Source organism: Cetorhinus maximus, chromosome 30 (genome assembly GCF_964194155.1).
Source record: "Cetorhinus maximus chromosome 30, sCetMax3.hap1.1, whole genome shotgun sequence".
Taxonomy (NCBI): domain Eukaryota; kingdom Metazoa; phylum Chordata; class Chondrichthyes; order Lamniformes; family Cetorhinidae; genus Cetorhinus; species Cetorhinus maximus.
Window position 1 is genome coordinate 7,960,142 of NC_135908.1, and position 25,447 is coordinate 7,985,588.

The 25,447-nt window shown below is 45.1% G+C and overlaps 1 protein-coding gene across 2 annotated transcripts in view; it reads right to left on the reverse strand.

Annotated features, from left to right (window-relative positions):
- man2a2 (mannosidase, alpha, class 2A, member 2) overlaps positions 1 to 22,381 on the reverse strand; it is a 36,083-nt gene extending 13,702 nt beyond the window's left edge. The window contains exons 1-15 of one of the 2 annotated variants that reach the window (XM_078532345.1): positions 22,029 to 22,381; positions 17,036 to 17,290; positions 14,153 to 14,297; positions 13,005 to 13,176; positions 12,406 to 12,533; positions 10,905 to 11,078; positions 10,465 to 10,651; positions 8,821 to 8,998; positions 8,125 to 8,327; positions 4,255 to 4,437; positions 3,550 to 3,664; positions 2,523 to 2,590; positions 2,263 to 2,428; positions 1,183 to 1,419; positions 647 to 769 (exon numbers count right to left, since the gene is read on the reverse strand). In XM_078532345.1, the coding sequence (XP_078388471.1) occupies positions 647 to 769; positions 1,183 to 1,419; positions 2,263 to 2,428; positions 2,523 to 2,590; positions 3,550 to 3,664; positions 4,255 to 4,437; positions 8,125 to 8,327; positions 8,821 to 8,998; positions 10,465 to 10,651; positions 10,905 to 11,078; positions 12,406 to 12,533; positions 13,005 to 13,176; positions 14,153 to 14,297; positions 17,036 to 17,290; positions 22,029 to 22,214 (2,520 nt within the window). In that variant the 5' untranslated portion in view covers positions 22,215 to 22,381. The remainder of the gene's footprint in view (positions 1 to 646; positions 770 to 1,182; positions 1,420 to 2,262; positions 2,429 to 2,522; positions 2,591 to 3,549; positions 3,665 to 4,254; positions 4,438 to 8,124; positions 8,328 to 8,820; positions 8,999 to 10,464; positions 10,652 to 10,904; positions 11,079 to 12,405; positions 12,534 to 13,004; positions 13,177 to 14,152; positions 14,298 to 17,035; positions 17,291 to 22,028) is intronic. The other variant, XM_078532346.1, reaches the window with a different exon arrangement.
- Between the last annotated feature and the right edge of the window lie 3,066 nt (positions 22,382 to 25,447).

Below are 25,447 nucleotides of genomic sequence, written 5' to 3' on the forward strand. Positions count from 1 at the left end.
TTCCTTCATTCACAAAAAGGTTCTCTTTGTTGGGGTACATTTCCAATAGCTTTCTCATTAACCAAGCACAGCACTTGACAGCAAGTGAGACAGGCTATTCAACTGAGGGGCAACCCAGCTGGTGACACTTTTCATTGGTACAGTAGATGGCAATAAGACCCCTGGTCTCTAACTCAGGCTGCTGTTGAGGCCAACGAGTTCACGGTATATAGAGTGCAGGAAGCTTGGTGGTTTATGTGCCTCAGAAGCCCATTAAATGCTGCTTAGAAATGACAAAACCACAAGTGATTCAGCAAAGCACATGTGCTTTGCACTTCAATTTTCCAGTTTTTAAACGATACGAGGGAAAGAACACAATTTTTCTTTTCCACAACTCTAGAACCACTCCAGGGATCCATTAAGTAATCAGCTTTCTGCTCAGCAAATTTCTGTAATCGTTCATTCACTGGCACTTTTGCACTTAATAAAAACATGCTTCCTGCAACGACGGCAGCATTCTGCTTTGAGCAGTGTTGTCTAGACATCAGCACAGGGGATCCCCTGGAGTCTGTCAACACGTACGAGGTATCCCAACAAGTGCACAAGCCCCTACGCCCCCACCCCGCCCACAGAAGAGTTTGAAAGCTGCTGTTATAAAGCTCCATACTTTAGCGTCACCGTCAGGTAGGAAGAGATACGCTCCACTCTTATCCTTAAACGGTCGTGTCCCGTACCACACAAACTCCATCCGCACCTTCTGCTTCTGTTGGTCGTCTTTCCGCTTGATGCTCTGAAAAGTAAACAGCATTACTGAGCAAAATAAGGAAGCAAATAAACCAATGTGGTTATCTTCTACCTAAACGTGCACAGAATTCTAAAAGTGAAATTACAAATTATATAAAGGTTTAAACCTACTCCCACTCCACATCCTGCAACTTGAAACTGTGTAAAACTGTCACTTTCTATTTTTCAGCCAAGCTTTGTGATACAAGCTTTTCCACACACAACAAATATAACTTTTGGATGCAGAAAATAAAGCTTGCGGCCCAGGTTGCCAGAGTTATCTCAATTGAGGCAAAAGCGACCAAATTTAAAGAGTTTAGTAACTCTCCACAAATATGTCTGCACACAAGGAGGGCATGTGTACAACCGGGTGGATTGTTCCTGGGTAACTTGTGTCATGGTGATATTCAGCATTCCTACCTCCATTAATCCTGTTACTCCGTTAAACCACACTTGCATGTGCTGATTCTCGATGAAGAAATCATCAGTCAAGGATTCCAGGATCTTTACGCTAAACGGCTCCTTCTTACTCACAGCTACATCTCTATTGCGCAGATAGATGACCACATTGGATTTCACCGACGCACGGTAGTTAAATGATTCAGTCAGCTGGAACACAGCAAGTCCCAGCGCAGAGAGTCGAGCAACAAAGGAGATCTGCAGTGAAAGAGAGAACAGATATCATAACAAAGACTTCAGAGAGAAAAAAAATGTCATATTGAATAAAGGGGCACATTCATCATCCTTGTGTGAACTGAGTTTACACTACATAGTGTAGATAACCAGTGGTGTCACTAAATTATTTAGTGTATTGGTACCAATAAGTCATGTTCAATGAGTGGGAAGAGAAATAAAGGAATATACTTAAGTCATAGACTAACAATGGCTTCAGAACTAATCTCACCATTGACAGGCTCAAAGAGTGAGCTTGCATTTTTATAATGTATTGTGTCCTCAGTACATCCCATAGTGCTCCACAGTCAAGTAATTGCTTTTGCTTCATAATGTTAGCAATTAACACACAGCAAGACTCCACAAACACTAGAAATAGCTGGAGAGATAATCAGTTTATAGTGCCGTTGGCTGAAGGATGAACATTGGATCCAGGAGAATTCCCTCCTCTTCTGCAAGTACTGCCCCAGGGTTTTTAACATTCATCGGAACAGACAGAGAGGGTCTCAATTGAAGCTTTTCTTGATAATGTAATTTGTCAACCTAAATTAGGTGCTCAAATTTAGAGTGAGGTTGGAACTTACAACTTTGACTTAAGTGTAAGAGTGGTCAAGTAGACACTACAACCAAAAGTCCTCTACCCTAGTGCCAATGCAAAATCTCTTGAACCCAAGTTTGGGGTGGGGGGGGGGGGCGCAGAATCAATATCTGTGCTTCTACATCCAAGAGAACACAGTATTCTCACACCGACTATTACACTTTACTGAAATTCCTGCATCAACACAGAATTGTAATTAAATTCATGCAGCTCAGCATTCTCTTCAGTACCTGGTATATGTCGGTTACCATATCTGTTGGTGATTTCCACACAGCACTGATCTGCGTGGGCAGACTGCTTCCATCAGTTAACGTAACCCTGACCTGGGGTGAGGTAGCGAGAACAGAAATCACACAGGGACGTTCTTGATCAATGGGGTTAAACACAACCACGTATCTGGGAAAATAACATGGAAGGTGCTTCAAAAGCTCAAGATTTACATACAAAATACAAGTTTACACTGGTTTAATTATTGTAAAAATAGTTATACCTGGGAAGAGACTCCAGCTTTATCACCACTTTCTCTGGTAATGCATCATGATTTTGCCGTTTGTCATCCTGAAATTAAAATCGAGACATTATAATTCATAAAGTTCAAAAGAGATTCACTCGGCTGATTGCTGGGATGAAGGGGTTGACTTATCAAGTACGGCTAAACAGGTTAGGCCTTTATGCATTAGAGTTTAGAAGGATATGAGGGGTGATCTTATTGAAACGTACAAGATTCTGAGGGAGCTTGACAGGGTAGATGTTGAGAAGGTGTTTCCACTAGTGGGGGAATCTCGAACTAGGGGACATAGTTACAGGATAAGGGGTCACTCATTTAAAACTGAGATGCAAAGGAATTTCTTCTCCCAGAGGGGAGCGAACATCTGGGATTCTCTACCCCAGAGAGGCATGGAGGCTAGATCACTGAAAGTAATTAGGTAGATAGACTTTTGAAATATCGGGAGTCGAGGGCTACGAGAAGCTGGCACAAAGGAGGAGTTGAGGCCTGAGTCAGATCAGCCGTGATCCTGTTGAATGGCAGGGCAGGCTTGAGGGACCGAATGGTCTACTTCTGCTCCTATTTCTTATGTTTCTGAGTAAGGCTAACATAATCACTAGTTATAACTTAAAAGTAGAGCTATTGAGCTTATGTAACTGTGACAGACTCCAGGTCGGATTTCATGAACATGTGCCACTCCCTCCTGTCTGCACACTATTTCAGACCCAGACTCCAGGCCAATAGCCTCTGAATGGAAGCCTATTTAATGTGCACAAGGGAGCTGTGTCCTTTTGAAGGGTGGGACGCTGTAAAGCATTACCAAGTTTCAAACTTATTTGGACCAATTTGCATTTTATTTCTGAATCCAACACTGATTTCTGGGGCACCGCACTCAGCCTGGGAATGGATAAGATAATGGCTAAAGGATAGATTCCCTCTGCTCAGTTCTGTCCTTAGAAATAGCTCATTATATAGTTTTGGTTTTAATAGGGATAATGATGTATTTAATAAATATCAAAAGTTAATTTACCATCTGCAAGAAAAGTGACGACTGGTCATATTTGTAGTTGTTCTTGTCCTGGAGTACTAAGAAGTGAGCTGCATTAATTATCACTCGTTTCAAGTTCATAAGGGAGTGAAAGAGTCTGAAAGGAGAAAAAGGGTCTCGTGTTTAAACGGCACCTATCACAGCCCCTGAAACTTCCATGTTTATACAATGCCCCATCACATCCCCTCCCCGCTCCCAAAGCCTTGTGTTTATACAGCTTCTCATCACGTCTCTCCAGGAGCCTCATGTTTAGCATAAGGAGCATGAACTGTACATAAAACCCACTGGGTCTACTTGGCAGTGCTAAACTGCTGAAATAAGGTTTCAGTAGTCTCCATAAACCACAGCAACATTTATGTGAAAATAAATACCAAAAGCAAAGCAGCAGAGTTTGTTCCTCAGCCAGGGAATGGGTGTGGGGTTCTATGAAAGTAAAGTGAGCTGGGTGCATTCATCTCCAACCCTGCTCTCCATTCATCTTATACTGAAGGGTCCCCAAAGCTTCAGCTTTTGCAAACCTGCCCCTGTTCACACTCCATAGCAGGCCAACAGTAACTCTATTTGTATGGATTTCTTGGTAGTTAGGTTTAAAGCACAGCGATACACTAACCCAAATAAAGATAATCAGCTGACATTATACTAATTGGGATCTTAGTTCAGTCCTTAGAGGCTCATAGCAACACATACCGAATCCCATAGTCAACGACCACCACTTCTTTTGAGGTGCCAGTGATGGCATCGTGGTGCTGGAACAAGCCTATGTTCCGGCGAGCTTCTGTTAGCGAACTATAGTCAGAAGTCGGGTATTTACTGATTGCACCGGAGCGTCGGGCGTGATTCAGGGCCAGGCTGTAGAGGATCTCAGCTGCTCTGCAATAAAATGACAGGTTTTTTACAGAATTCCAGCAAAGGTCATTTAATAAAAATACCAGTGCACAATAGTTGATCTCAGAATTTTACAGAAGGACTTCATTCAGCTCACTGTACTTGTACCAGCTCTCAGGGCTGAATCCCAATGCATTATCCTGACCCCCCCTATTGCTCTCTGATATCTATCTTTGTAAAATATTTATCCATTTCCTGCTTTAAAAGTTACTCTACTTCCACCATTCTAACAGTCCTCCGCCGAAAAAAAAATTCTAACTTCTTCCATTCTTTTGGTGATCTGAAATTGCAGTTCTCTGACTAGCCAAACAATGGGAATAGATTTTTCCTGATTTAACTAATTGAAAGTCCTCACAACTCTGAACATCTCTATCAAACCTTTTCTTAGCATTCACTGCTCTACTGAAAGCAGCCCAAATCTCTTTGGCCTCCCCTCATAACTAAAACCCCTCTCCCCCGGTATATATCTCTTGCACCCTTTCTATGGGCTTGGCATTATTCCTAAATGAGAGCGCCCAAACTCCTATGCCATTGTTCATTTAACAATAAAATGTCCTGACTCTCCCTCCTTCACTAACTTTCTATTATTCCGCACCTATCCATCTCTGTCCTCTTGTTTCTTATTTTGCCTTTTATTGATAACTCTTGTACTTAAGACTCGTTTATACTTTAATTGTATTATTTTTCTCAAGACCACATAAGACTTAAATACTGTAGAAAGCCTAGAGGAGTATAGAAAGCACAGGGGTGAAGTAAAAATGGAAATTAGGAAAGCAAAGAGAGGATATGAAAAAATATTGGCAGGTAAAAATCAAAGAAAATCCTCAATGTTTCACCAGTACATTAAGAGCAAGAGAACAACTAAGGTTAAAGGACAAAGAAAAGTACAGCACAGGAACAGGCCCTTCGGCCCTCCAAGCCTGCGCCGATCATATTGCCCGTCAACTAAAACATATCCCTCTATTCCCATCCTATTCATGTATTTGTCAAGCTGCCTCTTAAACACCGCTATCGTACCTGCTTCCACCACCTCCTCTGGCAGTGAATTCCAGACACTCACTACCCTCTGCATAAAAAACTTGCCCCGCACATCTCCTCTGTAGTTTTTTCCTCTCATCTTAAATCTATGTCCCCTAGTAATTGACTCTTCCACCCTGGGAAAAAGCTTCTGACTATCTACTCTGTCCATGCCACTCATAATTTTGGAAACTTCTATCAAGTCGCCCCTCATTCTCCGTCGCTTTAGTGAGAACAATCCGAGTTTCTCCAACCTCTCCTCATAGCTAATAACCTCCAGACCAGGCAGCATCCTGGTAAACCTCCTCTGCACCCTCTCCAACGCCTCCACATCCTTCTGGTAATGTGGCGGCCAGAACTGCACGCAATATTTCCAAGTGCAGCCTAACCAAGGTTCTATACAGCTGCAGCATGACTTCCCAGCTTTTATACTCAATACCCCTGCCAATGAAGGCAAGCATGCCATATGCCTTCCTGACTACCTTATCCACCTGTGTCATTAAGGCAGGGCTTATCAGAGATGCACATGGTAACTTGTGGGTTCGGAACATAGGAACAGGAGAAGGCTATTCAGCCCATCAAGCCTGCTCCACCATTCAATACAATCATGATTGATCACTTCAATGCCTTTTATTCACACTATCCCCATAACCCTTTATGTTATTGTTGATCAGAAATCTATCAATGTCTACCTTAAACATACTCAATAACTTGAGCTTCCACGGCCCTCTGGGGTAGAGCATTCCAAAGATTCACAGCCCTCTGAGTAAAGAAGTTTCTCCTCATCTCAGTCCTAAGTGACTTCCCCCTTATTTTGAAATTGTGTCCCCTGGTTCTAGACTCCCCAACCAGGGGAAACATCTTGCCTGTATCTACCCTGTCTATTCCTTTAAGTATTTTGCAGGTTTCAATGAGAGTTGATGCAGAAGATGTGGGCAGGGCTCTCAATGAGCACTTTATCTCTGTCTTCACTAAGGAGGGATGATGCAGACATTCTAGTCAAAGAGGAGGAGTGTGAAATATTAGATACAATAAGCATAAAAAGAGAGGATGTACTGGAGAGACTGGCATCCTTGAAGGTGGATAAATCACCAGGGCCAGATGGATTGTATCCCAGGCTGAAAAAAGCCAGGGAGGAAATAGCAGATGCTCTGAGGATTATTTCCCAATCCTCACTAGATACAGGCGAGGTCCCAGAGGATTGGAGGTCTGTGAGCGTTGTACCAATATTTTAAAAGGATGCAAGGGATAGGTCAGAAAATTATAGGCTGCTCAGTCTGACTTCGGCGTTAGGCAAATTATTGGAAACGATGCTGAGACACAGGTAAACAGTCATTTAGAAAGGCACAGATTGATCAGGGATAGTCAGCATGGTTTTGTTAGGGGAAGATCATGTCTTACTAATAGTAGAATTTTTGAGGAAGTAACAAGGAGGAGTGGTGAGGGTAGTGCAGTGGATGTTGTCTACATCTACAGGTTGGATCTAAAATTGGCTCAGTGACAGGAAACAAAGGGCCAATGGATGTTTTTGCGAATGGAAAATGGTTTCCAGTAGTGTTCCACAGGGCTCAGTGTTGGGACCCTTGCTGTTTGTTGTATATATTAATGATTTAGACTTAAATATGGGAGGCATGATTGGGAAACTTGCAGGTGATACAAAAATTGGCCGTGTAGTTGATAGTGACGAGGATAACTGTCGACTCCAGAATATCAATGGCTTGGCTAAGTGGGTGGAGAAGTGGCAAATTAAATTCAATACGGAAAAATGTGAGGTAATGCTTTGTTTGCCCTTCCCAAATGCAAGGGGATACTCAATAAACAGGAAGTTATTGAGAGGTGTTGAGGAAGTGAGAGGCCCTGGAGTGTATGTCCATAGGTCCTTGAAGGTGACAGGACAGGTGGGTGAGTTGGTCAAGAAAGCAAATGGAGTGCTTTCCTTTATTGGGCGAGGTATTGAATACAAAAGCAGGGATGCTTTATGGAGGAACTGTATAAAACGCTAGTTAGGCCACAACTGGAATTTTGTGTACAGTTTTGGTCACCACATTACAGGAAGGAATTGCTCTGGAGAGAGTACAGAGGAGACTTACAAGAATGCTGCTAGGGCTGAAAATTGCAGCTATGAGGAGAGATTGGATAGGCTAGGGTTGTTTTCCTTAGAACAGAGGCGGCTTAAGGGTAGACCCAATTGAGGTGTATAAAATTATGAGGGGCCTATATAGGGTAGACAGGAAAGACTTGTTTCCCCTAGCCGGGTGGTCAATTACAAGGGGGCAAAGATTTTAGGTGATTGGTAGAAGGATTAGAGGGGACATGAGGAAACATTTTTTCACTCAGAGGGTGGTGGGCATCTGGAATTCACTGCTTACATTGGTGATTGAGGCTGAAATGCTCAACTCATTTATAAGGTACCTGGATCTGCATCTGAAGCGCTGTAACCTGCAAGGCCACGGACCAGGTGCTGGAAAAAGGGGTTAAAATGAGCGGCTAGTTTCTTGTCTCTCTTTTCGGCCGGCGCAGACACGATGGGTTGGCTGAATAGCCTCTTTCTGCGCCGTAACTTTTCTACGTCCTTATTTTTTTACACTAAGATAGAACGTGAAGACTCCTGCTGACAAACACGGCCCCTGCTTAAACGAACTGGAGGCTCCTTACCTGAGATGTGATTCCAGCACTCTGTCTAGATTCTTATAGAAAGGCCTGGAGGTAAAATATCCACTCCAATAATGGTCCTCACGGTCAGCGTAGGTAAAGAAGTCCCCACTGAGGGCTGGGTAGGATGGAGGCTTGCTACCAGGGCTGACACCGTACTTCTTATAGACAGCATCAAAGTACTCAGATAGTGTCCCAAACTGCACCTGAAAAACAAATGGACATTCAGAACATATCTAGGAGATAAACCTAGACACTGAACGCAAAGCTTCCTTCCCTCCCCAGCTTTTCCTCAATATTTTTCTCACACTTCCCAAGACACTTACTTCCTACTGGGGTGCTTTTTCCACAGTTGCCCTCCAGCACCTTTCCCAGCAACCATTATATATGTACGAGTCATGGTGGGGGGGGATATTCAAATATGGAAGAAATCACAGCTGAGCCTAACTGGTCCATGGACTTCCAAGCTTCTCCCCAAAAAGCTGCAAAGTGAAAATCCCAGCATTTTTCCTTGCCTAGTCCAGAGGACACTGCAATGAACTGTTTCCTCATCTGCTGCCCTGGTCAGCCAGCTTAGCACAGACTGCAGATCAAAGCAGACGCCTTCCTGGTGTGTGCAGCTCAGAGGCTTTGCTACTGAACTACTGGAATCTAGACAGCCAGATTTTTCCTCTCGAGACACAGCACTTACTGACTTACTTGCACGTGAAGCTCTGGGTGAGAGTTCATGTAGTCAAAAAGTTTTGCATAATTCTGGAACTGCTGGTCCCACTCCAGAGCATTGTCATAACGAAAATCATCTCCCACAGGAATCAAAACCACTTTGCTCTTATACAGCTTGGACTTTTTCCTGTATTGATCCAAGAGCAAATTTGCCCTAAGAAGAGAGAGAGAAAAATCTGTAGCGAGAGAGAACCAAACAGACGTGGAACAAACCTAGTATTTCATCAGCAGCAAACAAATTAGAGTGTATCGATCGACTGAGTTTTTCCTCATAGAAAAGGAAACTTACTACAGTATCAGGCCATTCAACCCAACCAGTCCTTTACCCTCCTAGTGGGTAATCACAGCTCTAATCACATTTACTCACGTTGTTCGTATATCCTGACAACCTATTTTTTGACGCTCAACCAATATATTCTTTAACAGACAGTTTTTACCTCAGTCACTAATTCTAGGTGAATTTCACAGCCTCACAACTCTCTGTAAGGAAGTCACCCTTGCTCATATCTTGCATTTAATCTTTTACCAATGCCCCCTGGTCCTAGAACCTTCACCTACTGGAAACACTTTGCTTCTATCTACTCTGTCCTAAATTATTGAAACACTTCTATTATATTGCCCCTACAATCTGCATTATTCTCAAGCTATAATTTTGCAAAACTTCCATTTTTTTCTTATATATCCTTATATTAAGATACCAGGTTGTACCTTAGTGAATCTGAGCTATAACCTCTCTAAAGCCTCAACTTCCTATAGTGTGGAGCCCAGTACGGCATACTTGAAGACATTTGAATTTGACTCCCTACTTACAGCCATGGGACTTGTACATCTAGAATATCACCAGCAAAACAAAAATAGGAAAATACAAAAACACATCTTCCAGTGAGTCAATGGAACTTAGGACAGGAAGATCCCACAATCGACTGATCTGTGCAGCATTAGCTGATCTGAACCAGGATAGCAGAATCCGACAACTGGCCTCAATGACTCTGGGTGGAGTTAAAGGGAGAGAGAAAAAAAACAATCAAGCAGAGTTTCCACTTCAGGTTGTTGGCAAGTGTGAAAACTGACCAAGACTGCACAAGAGAGATACAACAAAGCAGACTATTCCACCCAACTAAGCTCATCCATCAATAGTTTGTCATTCCATCATAACATCCAACTGGCTCTTTAATTATTGCAGGGACTTTTACCTCCAATGCTACCCCTTCTTTCCTCCAAGATGTCTGTCCCACAAGTTGGTCAGGTGAAGAACTTCCTAGTGCAGTGCAGTAACAACCAACATCTTAGGAGATTCAGCACCAAAACACACGGAGAGTTTCAAACATTCAAAAAGAACCCAGTCCTCGCATGATGAAGATTGCGCAACACAAATACAAGAAGCACCCCAACCATCTAAACTCATCCAACCATAACCCAAGTTAAAACTGACAGACTAGTGCTCACAGACATGAATGACTAGCAGGTACAGCTCAGGTAAGGGCAAGAAACACAAATACCAGTAAAAGGCTGACTACTGCCGATCTAATTTAAGTGCATCCCTCAAACAGACAAAATTAAAGCCTGATCCTATGAGTGGTGAGAGAGAAATCAATAGAGGCCCATGTGACCAATACCTACCTCTCCGCCACATTGACATTGGTTATTGGTTTAGGCGGGACTTTCCACGGACAGCTGATGCGGCCCCCAGGGAGGCGCCTGAAGTCAAACTGGCAGCAGATTTTAGGGTCAGGCCCACAGGTATGAGGGACGTCGTAACTGTAGAAAGGCATTAGGTGACAGAAGATATCTGTGCTCGAGTCAGTATCTAGAACAAGGCGTAGGGAGCAAAGCAAAATACTTATTTTAGTCAGAAATCAATACAGATCTGTTAAGGAGTCACATTAACAATTATCTGGATTGTTCTCACTTCCGCTGGTTGTGCACCATGTAGGAAATGCCTAGATCAGCTCAGCAGCTGGAAGAGAGATAGCTCCTTTTTCAGCAGCTATGGACCAAGTGTGTGCTTATTTCATGTTTTCAGCATTCACATGACTTCCGTACAAGCTGCTCTCACCTACCCCAGGTCTGTCTCCACATGAATTCCAGATTTTTAGTAGCTGCAAAGTGTTTTTTGATGGAGTAATGCACTCGCTGGATCAGCATGCTGGTTAGGTTGGCTCGTTTCAACAAATAGGACATGGTTGAGCTGTGTCCAAAGGGATCAATTGCCCAGCCCGATTTTGGAATCACTCCTGTAAATGTGAGAAGTAGGAACATACAATAGGGTGAACATCACATCGAAAGAAATAAAACCCAAGCAGAGAGTAACAAGGACGCTGCATTGCATGTTCCAGGAGTGCGCAAAGATACAAAATCACTAACACTCCTTAATTAATATTCAGAGTTTAAAAACACAAGTCTGACTTCAGTCTACAGTAATGGAAGCTTGGGGTTTCAAATGTACTTTAGAAATTAATTATCTGCTTCACTCCACCCCACCAACAAACATGCTCTCCTCCTCTGCTGCAGATACCGAATGTGGTGCCTCATGTACCCTCTAGCATCCACACCTCCTTTATGAGCTTATAAATGCAATTTGACTGTGCAGCATCAGTAGCTCCTCACGAGGAACCGGTGGTGATTTCCAGGTCTTTAACTACCACCCCCAGAACCGGTTCCAATCCAGCCTGATCTGCAAAGTTCTCACGTGAATGGACTGTAACCATAGGTTCATTACTCAAAGGTGCGCCTGAATTGATAATCTGACTTGAAACACCAAAAGGCAACTAATGTAGTAAATGGTAAATCTTACATAAAACCATCAAATTTGTGGCAACGTCCAGGGAGCTTTACTCTGTATCTAACTCCGTGCTGTACTTGCCCTGGGAGTGTTTGATGGGGACAGTGTAGAGGGAGCTTTACTCTGTATCTAACTCCGTGCTGTACTTGCCCTGGGAGTGTTTGATGGGGACAGTGTAGAGGGAGCTTTACTCTGTATCTAATTCCGTGCTGTACCTGTCCTGGGAGTGTTTGATGGGGACAGTGTAGAGGGAACTTTATTCTGTATCTAACCCTGTGCTGTACTTGCCCTGGGAGTGTTTGATGGGGACAGTGTAGAGGGAGCTTTACTCTGTATCTAACCCCGTGCTGTACCTGTCCTGGGAGTGTTTAGTGGGGACAGCGTAGAGGGAGCTTTACTCTGTATCTAACCCCGTACTGTACCTGTCCTGGGAGTGTTTAGTGGGGACAGCGTAGAGGGAGCTTTACTCTGTATCTAACCCCGTACTGTACCTGTCCTGGGAGTGTTTGATGGGGACAGTGTACAGGCAGCTTTACTCTGTATCTAACCCCGTGCTGTACCGGTCCTGGGAGTGTTTGATGGGATAGAAGAGGACAGTGTAGAGAGAACTTTACTGTCTGTATGGGCAATACTTGATCATATAAAGTTTAATGGTGACAATGGGAAAACATTTCATTTCAGAATACTCCATATCTTCATGAGCAAAGTTTTCAGCAAAGAAAAAAAATCCTCAAATCCCTAAAGCATCAACTTCAAGGCTAGTCAGCCTGGACTCTTACCAATATTTTTCTCCATCCACTGATGTCCTTCGATTAGCTGGTCAATCATTGCAAAATAGTGCGAGTTGGCTTCATCTGTCATTACCCAGCCTCCTGTCACAAACTCCAACTGACCATTAGCTGCCAGCCTGGTGACCAAACCAAACAACACACATTCAGCTCAATGTCGGCCACTCAGACACTGCACCCGTTAAACTTAAGCTATAACTGAAGAGCTGCCCAATACAAGTGAGTTAATGGACACCTACAGTGAAGCTCGTTGCCAAGATTAAAGACCATCAACATCCCATTTTGCTTTAGCAAGGTGATAAAACTGATGATGCTTCTGAATTCTGATGACAAATGGTCCCAGCGCCCAAAGGAAGGGGAGATGGGAAAAAACTGAAAAATATCTGACCAGCCTCCAGCAACCTCTGCTGGAACAGGCACCCAGACCAGAACGCTGATTTGTCATGCTTCTATAGATCAGTAGCCTGCTGGCACTCAGTCTTGGCTTGATGATTGTCTATTTGGGTACAGTATAGGAGGGGGAACTTGGGCCTGTGGAATCCCTTCTGGCATGTGCCAGTGCCTTATTTAAGTGAAGCCTCATAGCATACCTGCGGATGGCAGCTCTTTTCTGAGTGTCAATGTTGTCCCACCATTTGGAGAAGAAGGAGATCTCTGCCCAGATAAAGCGACGTTTCGGGTCCTCCTGCAGTTTCAGCAGCATGTTATTCAAAATATGCTGTGTCTGGTCCTGGTAATATTTGTCAAATGTCTTTATCCAGCCTAGACAGAAACAAGAGTTACAACCTTCAGGGTCTTAATACTTGACACCATTTCACATCTCTCTGAAACAATCATGAGTATTTTACAGGCAAGGGGTTTCCAGGAGTGCAGTCAATGTTGCTATAATAGATGCACATAGCAGCCAACCTGAATGGAGAAAGATCCCACAAACTGCAGCTAGATGAATGGTCAGTTACTGTCGTGTTGGTTGAGGGAGCAATGACGGCCCAGACATCAGAATTGGCAGCTTAATCCCCCTCATTAACAGTGTCATGAGATATCTGACATCCATCAGAACCAACAGAAGAGGCGGTGAGGATCTCAGTTTAAGTTCTCAGCTGAAAGATGAGCATTGCAGCACTCCCTCATACTGCACTGGGCTGTCTGCAGAGATTGTACTGATGTCCTGGGAGGGGCTTGAACCCATGACCTCTGACTCAAGAGGGAGTTAAAAGAAAACAGGTCTCCCGAACAGCTAGGCACTGTGAATCTAGTGAGTCTAGGCTGGTGCTGAATGTGAATATAGTGAATCTAGGCTGGTGCTGAATGTGAATCTAGTGAGTCTAGGCTGATGCTAAATGTGAACATAGTGAGTCTAGGCTGGTGCTGAATGTGAATATAGTGAGTCTAGGCCTGTGTTGCTAGCAGCTCGACAAGACTGACAAAACACCAGGAGTAAAATCAATATTAAAAACAGCCATGGCTACACAGGCTAGTTGACTGCAAAATTTACAATCTCCTCATTAAACTTGGTCACAAACCAAACTTGCAGGGATCACGACTTGAAATGAGAATAATTAACCGATTATTCTAGCACGTTTTTATAAAGCCACCAGATATGTTACACACCTATAAAAATGCATTAAATGCAAAGCCACAGTGAGTTCTTCATAAAATCAATGCTGGGGGACCCCTGAAACCCATTTTCCCTCCTATACTATACGTCCCCAAATAGAGCTCCCAGTGTTCCTCTCACCTGGATCGTTGTGGGAGTGGGGAACCACATACACCTGTAACGGGTCATTGTCCCACTCGTGCTCGTCGTATGTGATCTCAAAACCTTGCTTCCAAGCGCCACCGTCCACGTTATCAAACTTCAAGAGTGAATAAACGTCCAGCATCTGTCAGAGCAAAACAGCAGGAATTTACCAAGGAGTTCAAAGGAAACATGGGTGGACGAGCTTGGACTGCCCAAACTTGATAACAGTGACCAGTCCACTACAGAATTCATCATTCTAGCCTCAAGCCACACATTCCAGCAGGATCCGGTTACTGAGTGAGTACATTAATCCCAATTACCAACACTGATTACATGTCTTCAGAACACGGCAAGGTTGACTTTGATAATTCTGAATGCATATTTTAAACTTGCACTGAGAGATAATAATTCCAAATAAAAGCAGCACCCGGAAGGCAGCACTAATTACAATTTAAAATCAAAACATCGAGCAGTTTTGAAGTTCCTGCTTCCCAAAGGACAAGTTTATGATACACTGGGTTATTAGTCTTATCTCGAGCTTGTCTTTAATGAATAAATCACAGAAAATGCTGAAAATTAAAAGAGTTGATCATCAGAATCAGAAAAGACAGGTGCAGAACCTTGCCAGGACTGGTTATATGCTGAAGGACATCTTGTGAACTCGTAGCATTGACTGCTTTTATTTCAGATGGTCAGCATTTATTGATTTTTAAAAAAATTTTAAATATCTAATGCCACAAACAACTTGGTTCAGTAAATGCGCATATGCTGCATGATGCAGAAATTTCAAACAGAGACACCCAGACCTCACTTCACAAAACCAGTGTCTACATGAAATGCAGAACTGATCCCAAGATCCAGGAGCACAGGGATTACATCATTTGAATCAGGTGATCTGATGACAAACAAGTAACAAATTGTGTTCCTTCGAAATGCTTGGCTATCATGGTCACTTTCTTCTGCGTCAGAGAGCAAGTTATTTGGATGATTTACTGTAAATGATGATACAGGGGTATAATGTATTCACACTATCACAAAATAGAAATGGATCAGGAAAACTTCTGTTCATCCATGCAGAAGAAATAACAGTCCCTCCAATACAAATGCAGTTATTGTATTTCCTTTTGTAAATAGTTCTGTTGTTGGGGAGTGGGTTCTGGCAGGGCCATTTTTATTGCAGGTGTGAGGTAGTAGTGGTGGTGGGCTCTTTGGTCTTCTGCAGGCCTTGTGGTCATGATGCTGCCACATTGGCAACAAAGAACAAATTTCCAGATATTGATGCAGTGATGATAAATGAATGGTGATGTACAAATCAGTATGGTGCTAGACTTTGAGTGGAGGATAGAGGTGATGTTCCCATGACATTGCCGTTCAGTGTTAGAGCTCTGAAGAGAGATAGTTGCTTTATTGAACCCATGCTCTTTGTCTCCTTTGCCCACCTGCAGACCCATTCCATATGTTGATCATTACTGTAAGGGATGGTAGTATTAAATTTGCCTTTGGCTGATTAAACCTGTGCCCCATTAATTTGTATTTGCATTTAGAATTTACTTTTCCTGTATGGTTTTACTTTAGTCACTAATGCTTCCTCTAAGCAGCGCAGTGCGGCACAACAATCCGGAACTTACCGTGTATAGTACAAGCAGGTCGCTCACAACCAATGGTTCCCTTTAAGATGCAAGCATGCACGGCTGAAAAGCAATTTAAAGGAGTCGAGCAGTACAACAAACACTCAAAGCAAAGAGAAATTAGAGGGAACATTGGCAGTCACCTCTCATTCATCCCCTTCAAGGACAGAAAATCCCACATTCCACGAGCAATCCACTCCCCTACCCCAATACTTCTGTATTAGGAGTCAGTCTTGCTCTCCGCTGCACCAAATCTAAGCCTGAATATTATGTCTCAAATAACACCGCTGTACTTTGAGAACATTTTACCTGGGGCACCAGACACTGGAAGAATAGTCCAAACTATAAAAGCTGAAAGGCAGGAAACGCAGGTTAGCTTTTGGTGTGGAAGGTTATCTTCCTTGTGGTTTTGGGAGGCAATGGAAGCCCTTTCATAGCCTTCAAAATAAGAACTTGTACTTACACATAATTTTTCACATCCTCAATGTGCTTTTCAATCAATGGACTACTTTTGAATTGTAGTCACTTACGTAAATAAACATGGCAGTCATGTAGCACACAGTAGTGACCCCATAAATAGCATTAATAATCTGTTTCGGCAGCGTTGGTCAAAGGATGCATGCTGGCCAGGAGAACAGAACCCCTACTCTTGAGGATCTTTTACGCACAACTGATGAAGTAGACAGGGTCTCAGTTTAATGTCTCATTCAGAAGAGAGAACCTGTCAGTGCAGCACTCCCTCAATACTGCACTGAAATGTCAGCCTGGATTGTGTCCAAATCCTGGAGTGGGGCTCAAGCCCATGACCTTCCTTACATTGCTACCAACTGCACCAAGCTGGCATTTAAGGCTCCCACCCAAAACATTACCAGCAATCTGCTTCCTTGCCATATTTACAACTTCACAAATCACCATTTCATGCAGCACAATGGAAGAATGGCTGGTTGCCAGGGGCATGGAGGTGTCTGAACCAGATAACTGCACTGCAGCATTAGTCAGGCCTTTCAGGAGAGGCCCAAAGGGGAGAGGGGGTGGGAATGAGGTGGAGTGGAGAGAATAAGAGATTATGAAACCTGGATAAAATATTGCAGTCACATTGAATGCTGTCAGTTTTAAATTAAGACGATTCTCTCCCCCTTCGTAATCAGAATCTTATCTTGTCAAAAAGGCTTTAGATAAAAGATGGTGCCATTGATCCATGCAGATTAGCAGACACAGCCTAGCGGATCACTGTTTCATCAGGTTTCCCTACCTGTAGGTCTGTTTTTTGCCCTTTATTCCCAAGGGCAAACTGGCAATCCTGAGGTGACACAGAGAGAAATGTCTGCTGATTGTCCGTGGGTAAAGCCCAAGAGCCATTTCCCTGGTAAGCGAGCAGGCCTGGGAGGCCGCCTGCATTCTCCGTCAGCTCCAGCACAGAGTCCTTGATGTGGCTGATTATTTGGTGATTTTCTTCCAAAAGCTGCTCCAGCTGCTCAATGCGATTCTGCAGCACCGAGATTTGACTCTGCATAGAAAAAACAAAAAGGGGGAAGAAAAGAAACGTTGCACTGTTAAGGATTCGACTCCAGTTTTACCCTCCTAATTTGCTGGCACTCAGAATGGCCAAAAGTAAAATCTATTGGACAACTACCCAAAATGACTCCTAAAATAATAATTGATAACTCTTTAAGGGCTCAGATACTGGTCTGATAGTTGGGCCTGGGCAAAACAATACAAAGCCCATGGATCCAAGGTGTACTGCTTGCAGCATGTCATTCTCTGGGTGGAAATGCAGAACTCTATGCAAGCATCAGGTCCAATACTCATTTAAAGAGAAGACAAGATAGTCAGTCAGTTTCGAAACATTTTACCCTCATGTAAGCTTTATTTAATGCGGGGTGCTTTGGCCGGGCACCTGAAATTTACAAGCATTTCCCAATCTGCAGTTTACTCCACAGGAGGCAACAATTAAACGCCGAATGACCTGAGACTCACTTAACACCAATTAGACTCTGCAGCATTAAAGGCACACAAGTGTACCTCAGCAGAATAGGCCATAAATTACATTATACAATACTATTGTCCTTAGAATCATCCAAGCTCCCTAAAAAGGATACAATGCAGAATCTATTTTGTTTAGTTTTTTTTAAATTAAAAGTAATGAATCTTGGCCCATTCTCCATCGTCTTCATAAACCAAGGTTTGCGGCCCAGATTTAATGATTTGTCCCTTGCACAGGCTCTCTCTTCCTTTCTTCTAGCTACAACTTTATCTTCCTTTCGGACGGCTAGTCACTCTAGTGCTAGAAAACTCTCCTGAAGAAAAGCACTTTTTTAACCTGTAGAAATGTCTATGACCAGGCAGTTTTTGCAATAAAACATCCATCTTAAAATGAAAATTTACCCAGTGTGACCGTATGCAATTCATTTTGAAAAATCTGACACTTATTTGATTTGCTGTTAATAATTATTAGATTAGTCATCCTGCCAGCTAAATGCAGTTTAATTACTCAAGAACAGAAGAAATAGGAGGAGTTGACCCTTTGGTCCATTGAGCCCACTCCATCATTCAATAAGGTTATGGCTGATCTTGGGCTTCAACTCCATTTTCCTGCCCACTCCCCATAAACCTTGGTTTCCTGAGACACCAAAAATCTGTCTATTCCAGCCTTAAATGTATTCAATGATGGAGCATTCACACCCCTCTGGGGCAGAGAATTCCAAAGCTTCACAACCCTTTGAGTAAAGGAATTTCTCATCACAGTCCTAAATGATTGGCCCTTATCCTGAGACCGCGGCCCTGTGTTTTAGATTCCCGACCAGCGGAAACAATCAATCCCTTCAGAATTTTGTAGGTTTCAATGAGATCACCTCTCACTCTTCTCAACTCCAGAGAAAATAGATACAATTTACTCAGCCTTTCATCATAGGATAACCCCCTCATCCCAGGGGCCAATTTAGAGAACATTTGCTGTACCGCGTCCAATGCAAGCATATTCTTTCTTAAACGTGGAGACCAAAACTGCACACAGTGCCCCAGATGCGGTCTCACTGAAACCCTGCACACTTGTCTATGTAAACCATATCCGGATCCTGACATTGTATTTTAAGACCTTGAAATAAATTGTTGGCCAAGTGTCATTGGCTGACACTTGGCAACAGGCCATAATTGGCATGGAAAACATCTACAGCCGCTTCAAGAATAAGACACTACAGCTCGAAAAGTATAAAATGAAAGATATGGTTTTAATCAGAGGAGCCCACCACTAGCCTAGAGCCTAGACTATATGGTCATTCATTATTCACAGGTTTCTGCAGCATGGAAACAGAAAATCTCAATGGCTTCTATTATGTGATGTTAACTTATCTACAATGACCCTAGCATGTAGTAATGCACATCATGACCAGGATCCTCCCTCACATATGCTGTGCTCCAAATATCCCTGCATTCTGTATTGGTTCACTCACTCTGGGGTTCAAAACTTTCCTTACCTCCCTTAATCTCCTCACCACCACACATATCCATTCTGAACTTCTACTCTTAATAACTCTCTGCACTATGAGCATTGGCTCATCAGCTCAGCTAATTGCACAGTTCTTTCAAACAGACACAATGGGCTTCGTTCTGTGCTGTATCATTCTATGATTCAATAAGTGGGCAGCACTTTGGAGAACACAATCAGTTAGCTACCAAAACTAACTAAAGGTCAGACAAGCTTCCCTGGGGAGGTAATCACAAATAGGTGTTCTGATAGGAGAAAGGACAATGCAGCTCACAGGATTCTGACAGTACTTTAAATAGACTAATGCTCTGTATATCTGATACATAGAGATGCATCTCAGCTGACCGATGAGTTTCTCTCCATGACCAGTTTATCCAAATATCGGGCAGTACGAGGAGCAGTCATGTTAACCACTAATTTCCCCGCCCAGCCCATTATTATCCCCACCTATTTGCTATTTAAAAAATCTGCACTGTATGATTACTCAAACTTGCACAAAGGTTTTTAATCACAGAAAGCCAGTATGAAAAGGGACTGTGACAGTAAAAGGCGAAGGCTGCACACTTACGAGGAATGAATTTATTAAATCAAGCACCAGAATAATCAAATACTGAGCCTGGAATTTAATACTGGGCATCAGCATAAGCAGTAAAGGGACGTCTGGTGCAGCACTAAGCCATATGAAGTAGAACACCCAACTCCTGGTCTGGCATGAAAACTAACCTCATCACACTTGCAGGGAGCAGAGATAATCAACAAACTAGTCTGGGTTATTCAGCAACTCCTGTGTTGTGACATTCCCCACTCAATCAGTCTGCCTACACTTACTGTCAGCTCACACAGAGTGGTCACTTAGACAAGGTACAGGAGGGTGGTCCCAAAAGCGCAGCACAGAAAGATTCCGGGAGGAAGAGGGGTGAAAATCACGTAAGGAAAGGAGAATTTAGATTCATTATACACTATTACATTGGAATGAATAGCACTGGGTATATGGATCACACTATGCACACTACATGTAGCACATAAACAGTACATCCAAGAATGCTTTTATAAACTAAGAACTCCATCGTATCTACTTAAAGACAGGAGATTTATTCACCTGCTAGTGATTGTGTCACTACATCAGCGATGGACCAACTCTTTTGTCCATTCAGTATAAAGAGTTTGTTCACAAGTTCAGAGGCGAGATTCAAGGATAAACGGCCCACATAATCAGCACTTAGTCACACACAGGTTCAATCCTTGGACTGTGTTGTTCAGCGCCACAGGCAGAGGTATAGAATTGCTTATAGCACCCGGAGGTTCAGGGGAGAAAGAGATCTCTCCACCCCGTCCCCAGGGTTTCACTTCTTCTCTCCCAACAACCCCCCCAGGTCCTCCGTCCATTTCCTCCCCCCCACTGCAACCGGGGTCTTTCCCTCCCTCCCTCCCTCTCCCCCACCCCCAGTGTCGCTCCCTCCCTCTCCCTCACCCCCAGTGTCTCTCCCTCCCTCTCCCTCACCCCCAGTGTCTCTCCCTCCCTCCCTCTCCCCCGGGGTCTCTCCCTCCCTCCCTCTCCCCCGGGGTCTCTCCCTCCCTCCCTCTCCCCCGGGGTCTCTCCCTCCCTCCCTCTCCCCCGGGGTCTCTCCCTCCCTCCCTCCCTCTCCCCCGGGGTCTCTCCCTCCCTCCCTCCCTCTCCCCCGGGGTCTCTCCCTCCCTCCCTCCCTCTCCCCCGGGGTCTCTCCCTCCCTCCCTCCCTCTCCCCCGGGGTCTCTCCCTCCCTCCCTCCCTCTCCCCCGGGGTCTCTCCCTCCCTCCCTCCCTCTCCCCCGGGGTCTCTCCCTCCCTCCCTCCCTCTCCCCCGGGGTCTCTCCCTCCCTCCCTCTCCCCCGGGGTCTCTCCCTCCCTCCCTCTCCCCCGGGGTCTCTCCCTCCCTCCCTCTCCCCCGGGGTCTCTCCCTCCCTCCCTCTCCCCCGGGGTCTCTCCCTCCCTCCCTCTCCCCCGGGGTCTCTCCCTCCCTCCCTCTCCCCCGGGGTCTCTCCCTCCCTCCCTCTCCCCCGGGGTCTCTCCCTCCCACCCTCTCCCCCGGGGTCTCTCCCTCCCTCCCTCTCCCCCGGGGTCCCTCCCTCCCTCTCCCCCGGGGTCTCTCCCTCCCTCCCTCCCTCTCCCCGGGGTCTCTCCCTCCCTCCCTCTCCCCCGGGGTCTCTCCGGGGTTGCACCCTGTCCCCCTCCAGGATCACTACCTCCTTACTCCCCACTCCGGGGTCTCTCCAGCCCTCACCACCCCCCCTCCTCTCCCCCCTGATCTCTTCCTTCCTCATCACCCGCCCCAGGATCTCTCCCTCCCTTACCCCGCCCCCGCCCCCGGGTCTCTCACCTCCCCCCACCCTCCACCCAGGGGGTCTCTCAACCCCCCCCCCCCAGCCAGGGGGTCTCTCACCAGCCCCCCCCCCCCCCACCCAGGGGGTCTCTCACCAGCCCCCCCCCCCCACCCAGGGGGTCTCTCACCTGCCCCCCCCCCCACCCAGGGGGTCTCTCACCTGCCCCCCCCCCCCACCCAGGGGGTCTCTCACCTGCCCCCCCCCCCCCACCCAGGGGGTCTCTCAACTGCCCCCCCCACCCAGGGGGTCTCTCACCTGCCCCCCCCACCCAGGGGGTCTCTCACCTGCCCCCCCCCACCCAGGGGGTCTCTCACCTGCCCCCCCCCACCCAGGGGGTCTCTCACCTGCCCCCCCCCACCCAGGGGGTCTCTCACCCACCCCCCCTCCCAGTGTTACTCTTACCCGGGGGAAGCTGACTCCGCTCTGCCTCCGCTCCGGATCGTGCTGCACCCGGTCCAGCATCAGGTAAAGCGAGAAGACCGCCACGCAGAAAATGGCGCCGCCGCAAACCGTCACCTGCTTCTTGAGCTTCATCCTGCGGGTGTCCCGAGGCCCCGCGCTCCCGGGGGTCGGCCTCAGCGGCCGCATCCCAGCCCCGGGCCGCGCAGGGACATGGCTCCGATCGCCCCTGGGCTCCCCGACAGCTCGAGGCCGGGGCACTAGGCTCCTCTCCTGTTAACAGCGACCCGGCCTCGGGGGGGCTCGGACAGACCCGGCCTCGGGGACGGCCTGGCGGGGGGGAAAGCCGGGCAGCCGAAGACTCTCCTGAGCTCAGCAACCCTGCACCGTGAGCGGGCCCGGCACCGAGTCTGCGCAGTCAGCGGGCCCGGCACCGAGATTGCGCAGTCAGCGGGCCCGGCACCGAGACTGCGCAGTGGGCGGACTCGCTACAGCGCCCCTAGCGGCTTGGAGGAGCAGACGGCAGCCCCTCCCCCCCCCATCGCTGAATGGACCACGTCCCTCGAATGCCTGGCACCACCTCAGGCCATCCCAAAGCATTCTTCAGCTAAAAGAAGTATTTACACACAGCAAATCCCAATATAACCATGTAAAAGTAGCCCGATATTTATTAAAAATGATTTTTGCTGAGACAATGTCAGGATAACGATGCCATGGGATACCATATCCATCTGCAGAGGAGCCCTTGTTTAATGTCTCACCTGATGGCACTGATAAAGTGGCACCTCTGACAGTGTAACACTCCCTCGGTGCTGCACTGGGAGTATTAGCGTGGATTTTCTGTTCAAGTCTCTGAACCCATGATGTTCTGACTGAGAAGCAAGAGTCCTACCCATTGAGCCATGGCCAGTGCCCGCTGTGCACGATTGGGTGAATCATCATCGTTGGGGCTGACCTTAGATCCGAGGATGGCAAGGTTGCAAGTTCCTGCCATGGGTCTTCATGTGACTGAACAGGCTGACTCTTGACCCACAGATCTTTGGGCACAAGAGGCAAGACATCCCATGAGGTATTGGGATCCAGAGTGCAGGATTTGCTTCCTTTTCTTTCCTTCTCTACCTCAACATTAAGATGTTGCGACTCAAAGTGTGATGCAGCTTGATGGGCAAGTTGTTGCCATTTTGAACGATTGGGAGCAAGCTCCTCCCAGTCATGCGAATGCTGCCGTGCTTCAGGTACAGCATTTGAAGAATTTTCTTTGTCCTCCCCTGGAACACTGCCCATTTGAGATTAGAAAAAACAGGCCCTGGCAGGGAAATGCTTTTTGGACAGCTGGATACAGTGTCCAGTCCACTGAAGTTGATTTTGCAGGAGTTTTGCCTGAATGCTTTTGGAACTGGCTTCAAGAAGGACACCAGTGTTTATTCGATGGTCATACCATTGAATTCAGAGGATGTGGTGGAGGCATGAATGATGGAATTTCTCAAGCATTCTTATGTGTCACATATGCGACATCCAGGTTTCACTGCAGTACAGGAGTGTGGTGACAATTACTGCTACGTACACTAGGACTTGTGTTGACTTGCAGAGGTCTTTTCTGTCGGATGCCCAATGCTGTAGTTCATAGAAGCTTTTGAATTGGGTGAATATACATATACTAATCAATCTCCTGTAGCAATGCACACAGAACCAAATGTTGTCTTTCAGTGAAGCAAAGTTAGAAAGCAAGGATATTTGGACCAAAGTGAGTCCACCTAATTCAATCACCATTTTAAACTCATACATTTAATGTTCCTTTTAAAAAATCTTTTGATCATATTTCTAAGGATAACTGCGGATGTATTTTGTCACATTAAAATGACACTCCCACCAAATGTACTTTGTCTGGTGTCTGTTTAAAGTCTGTGGGTTTTTGTTGCTTTGGTGAAGATTTACCTGGGAGTGATTAATTTGGGGATTTGCTTAAAAGTTACTGTGGTAGTAATTTGTAGTCACATGTATGTGTTGAATTTCTTGTTAAGTTAATAAATGTTTAATTTAATGTATATAAAAAAATCTGTTGAGGCTTGGTGGTTTTATTCCTGAATTCAGAGATGCATCTCAAACATACCAATTGAAAATATAGGTTATGACAGTTGTTTAAAGTTTCCCTCAGGGATTTTAAATAACTCAGCCTTTGCCAACTGCTGTGTCAGGACAATTGGGGGCTCTTGGCGGGATAATATTTGTAATTCCTTGATTGGTGAGTCTCAAGATTGCGACTATGAGAAGCACTTTGAATTCAGGAGTTGGTGAGGTATTTTTAGAAGTGGTGAGACTGCAAGATGACTTTGGCAATTGCTAAGACTTGTCTGGGAGCAGAAGTTATGACTGATTGGGTTACAAAAAGTATCCAAGGATAAGTTAACAGAGTTGGCAGATAAGTTAAAATTGGGGTTACCTGCAGGGGCTAGGAAAGCAGATATAATTGAAGTGATATCACAGCATTTGAAGTTGGAAGTGATACCTGACGCTAGTGAGTCACAGCTGGAGGTAGTGAGACTTCAGCTTGAAATGAAGAAGCTTGAATTTGAACAAGCAAAGGAATTGAAAAAAAACTGGAATTAGGGGCAGCAGAACAAGAAAGGGAAAAAGAAAGATTATTTCAAAAGATATGGGAATGCGAAAACTTGACCTCCAGAGAGAAAAGTTAGCTATGGAAGAGAGAAGCAAGGAAAGAGACAGAGAACATCAACTCAAAGGGCTGGATGTTAAAAAAGAGACCTCAGATTCTGAGGAGAGTTCTGATGATGAAGAAACCTTCAACCTAAAACTCAGTAGAGGGATATTTAAATTTGTAGAAGCTCTTCCGAAGTTTGAAGAAAAAGATATTGAAGCATTCTTTATTTCACTTGAGAAGCTAGCTGAACAGGTGAAATGGCCACAGGAGTACTGGACGGTATTTTTACAGTCTAAGTTGCTGGGTAGAGCGCATGAGGTATATGCTTTGTTGTCTGAAGAAGTATCGGTGAATTATGATATGGTGAAAAAGGTTATTTTGAGTGCATATGAGTTGGTTCCTGAGGCATACAGGCAGAAATTTAGGAATATGAGAGAACAGCCTGGGCAAACTTGTATTGAGTTTGAGAGAGTAAAACAAAATAATTTTGACCGGTGGATAAGGGCATTAAAAATAAAGACAACATATTCAGTTCTTGAGGAAGTAATTCTTTTGGAAGAATTTAAAGACTGAATCCCTTCGGTAGTGAGAAATCATGTGGAGGAACAGAGGGTTCAAACTATAAGACAAGCAGCAGAGATGGCTGTGATTATGAGTTAGTTCATAGAACTAAACCTTTTATTGTCACCCTTTTAAATTGGAAAAGGATAGAGACATGGGCTAGTAAATCGTTAATGTGGTGGGATAGTGATATTTGTTGTTC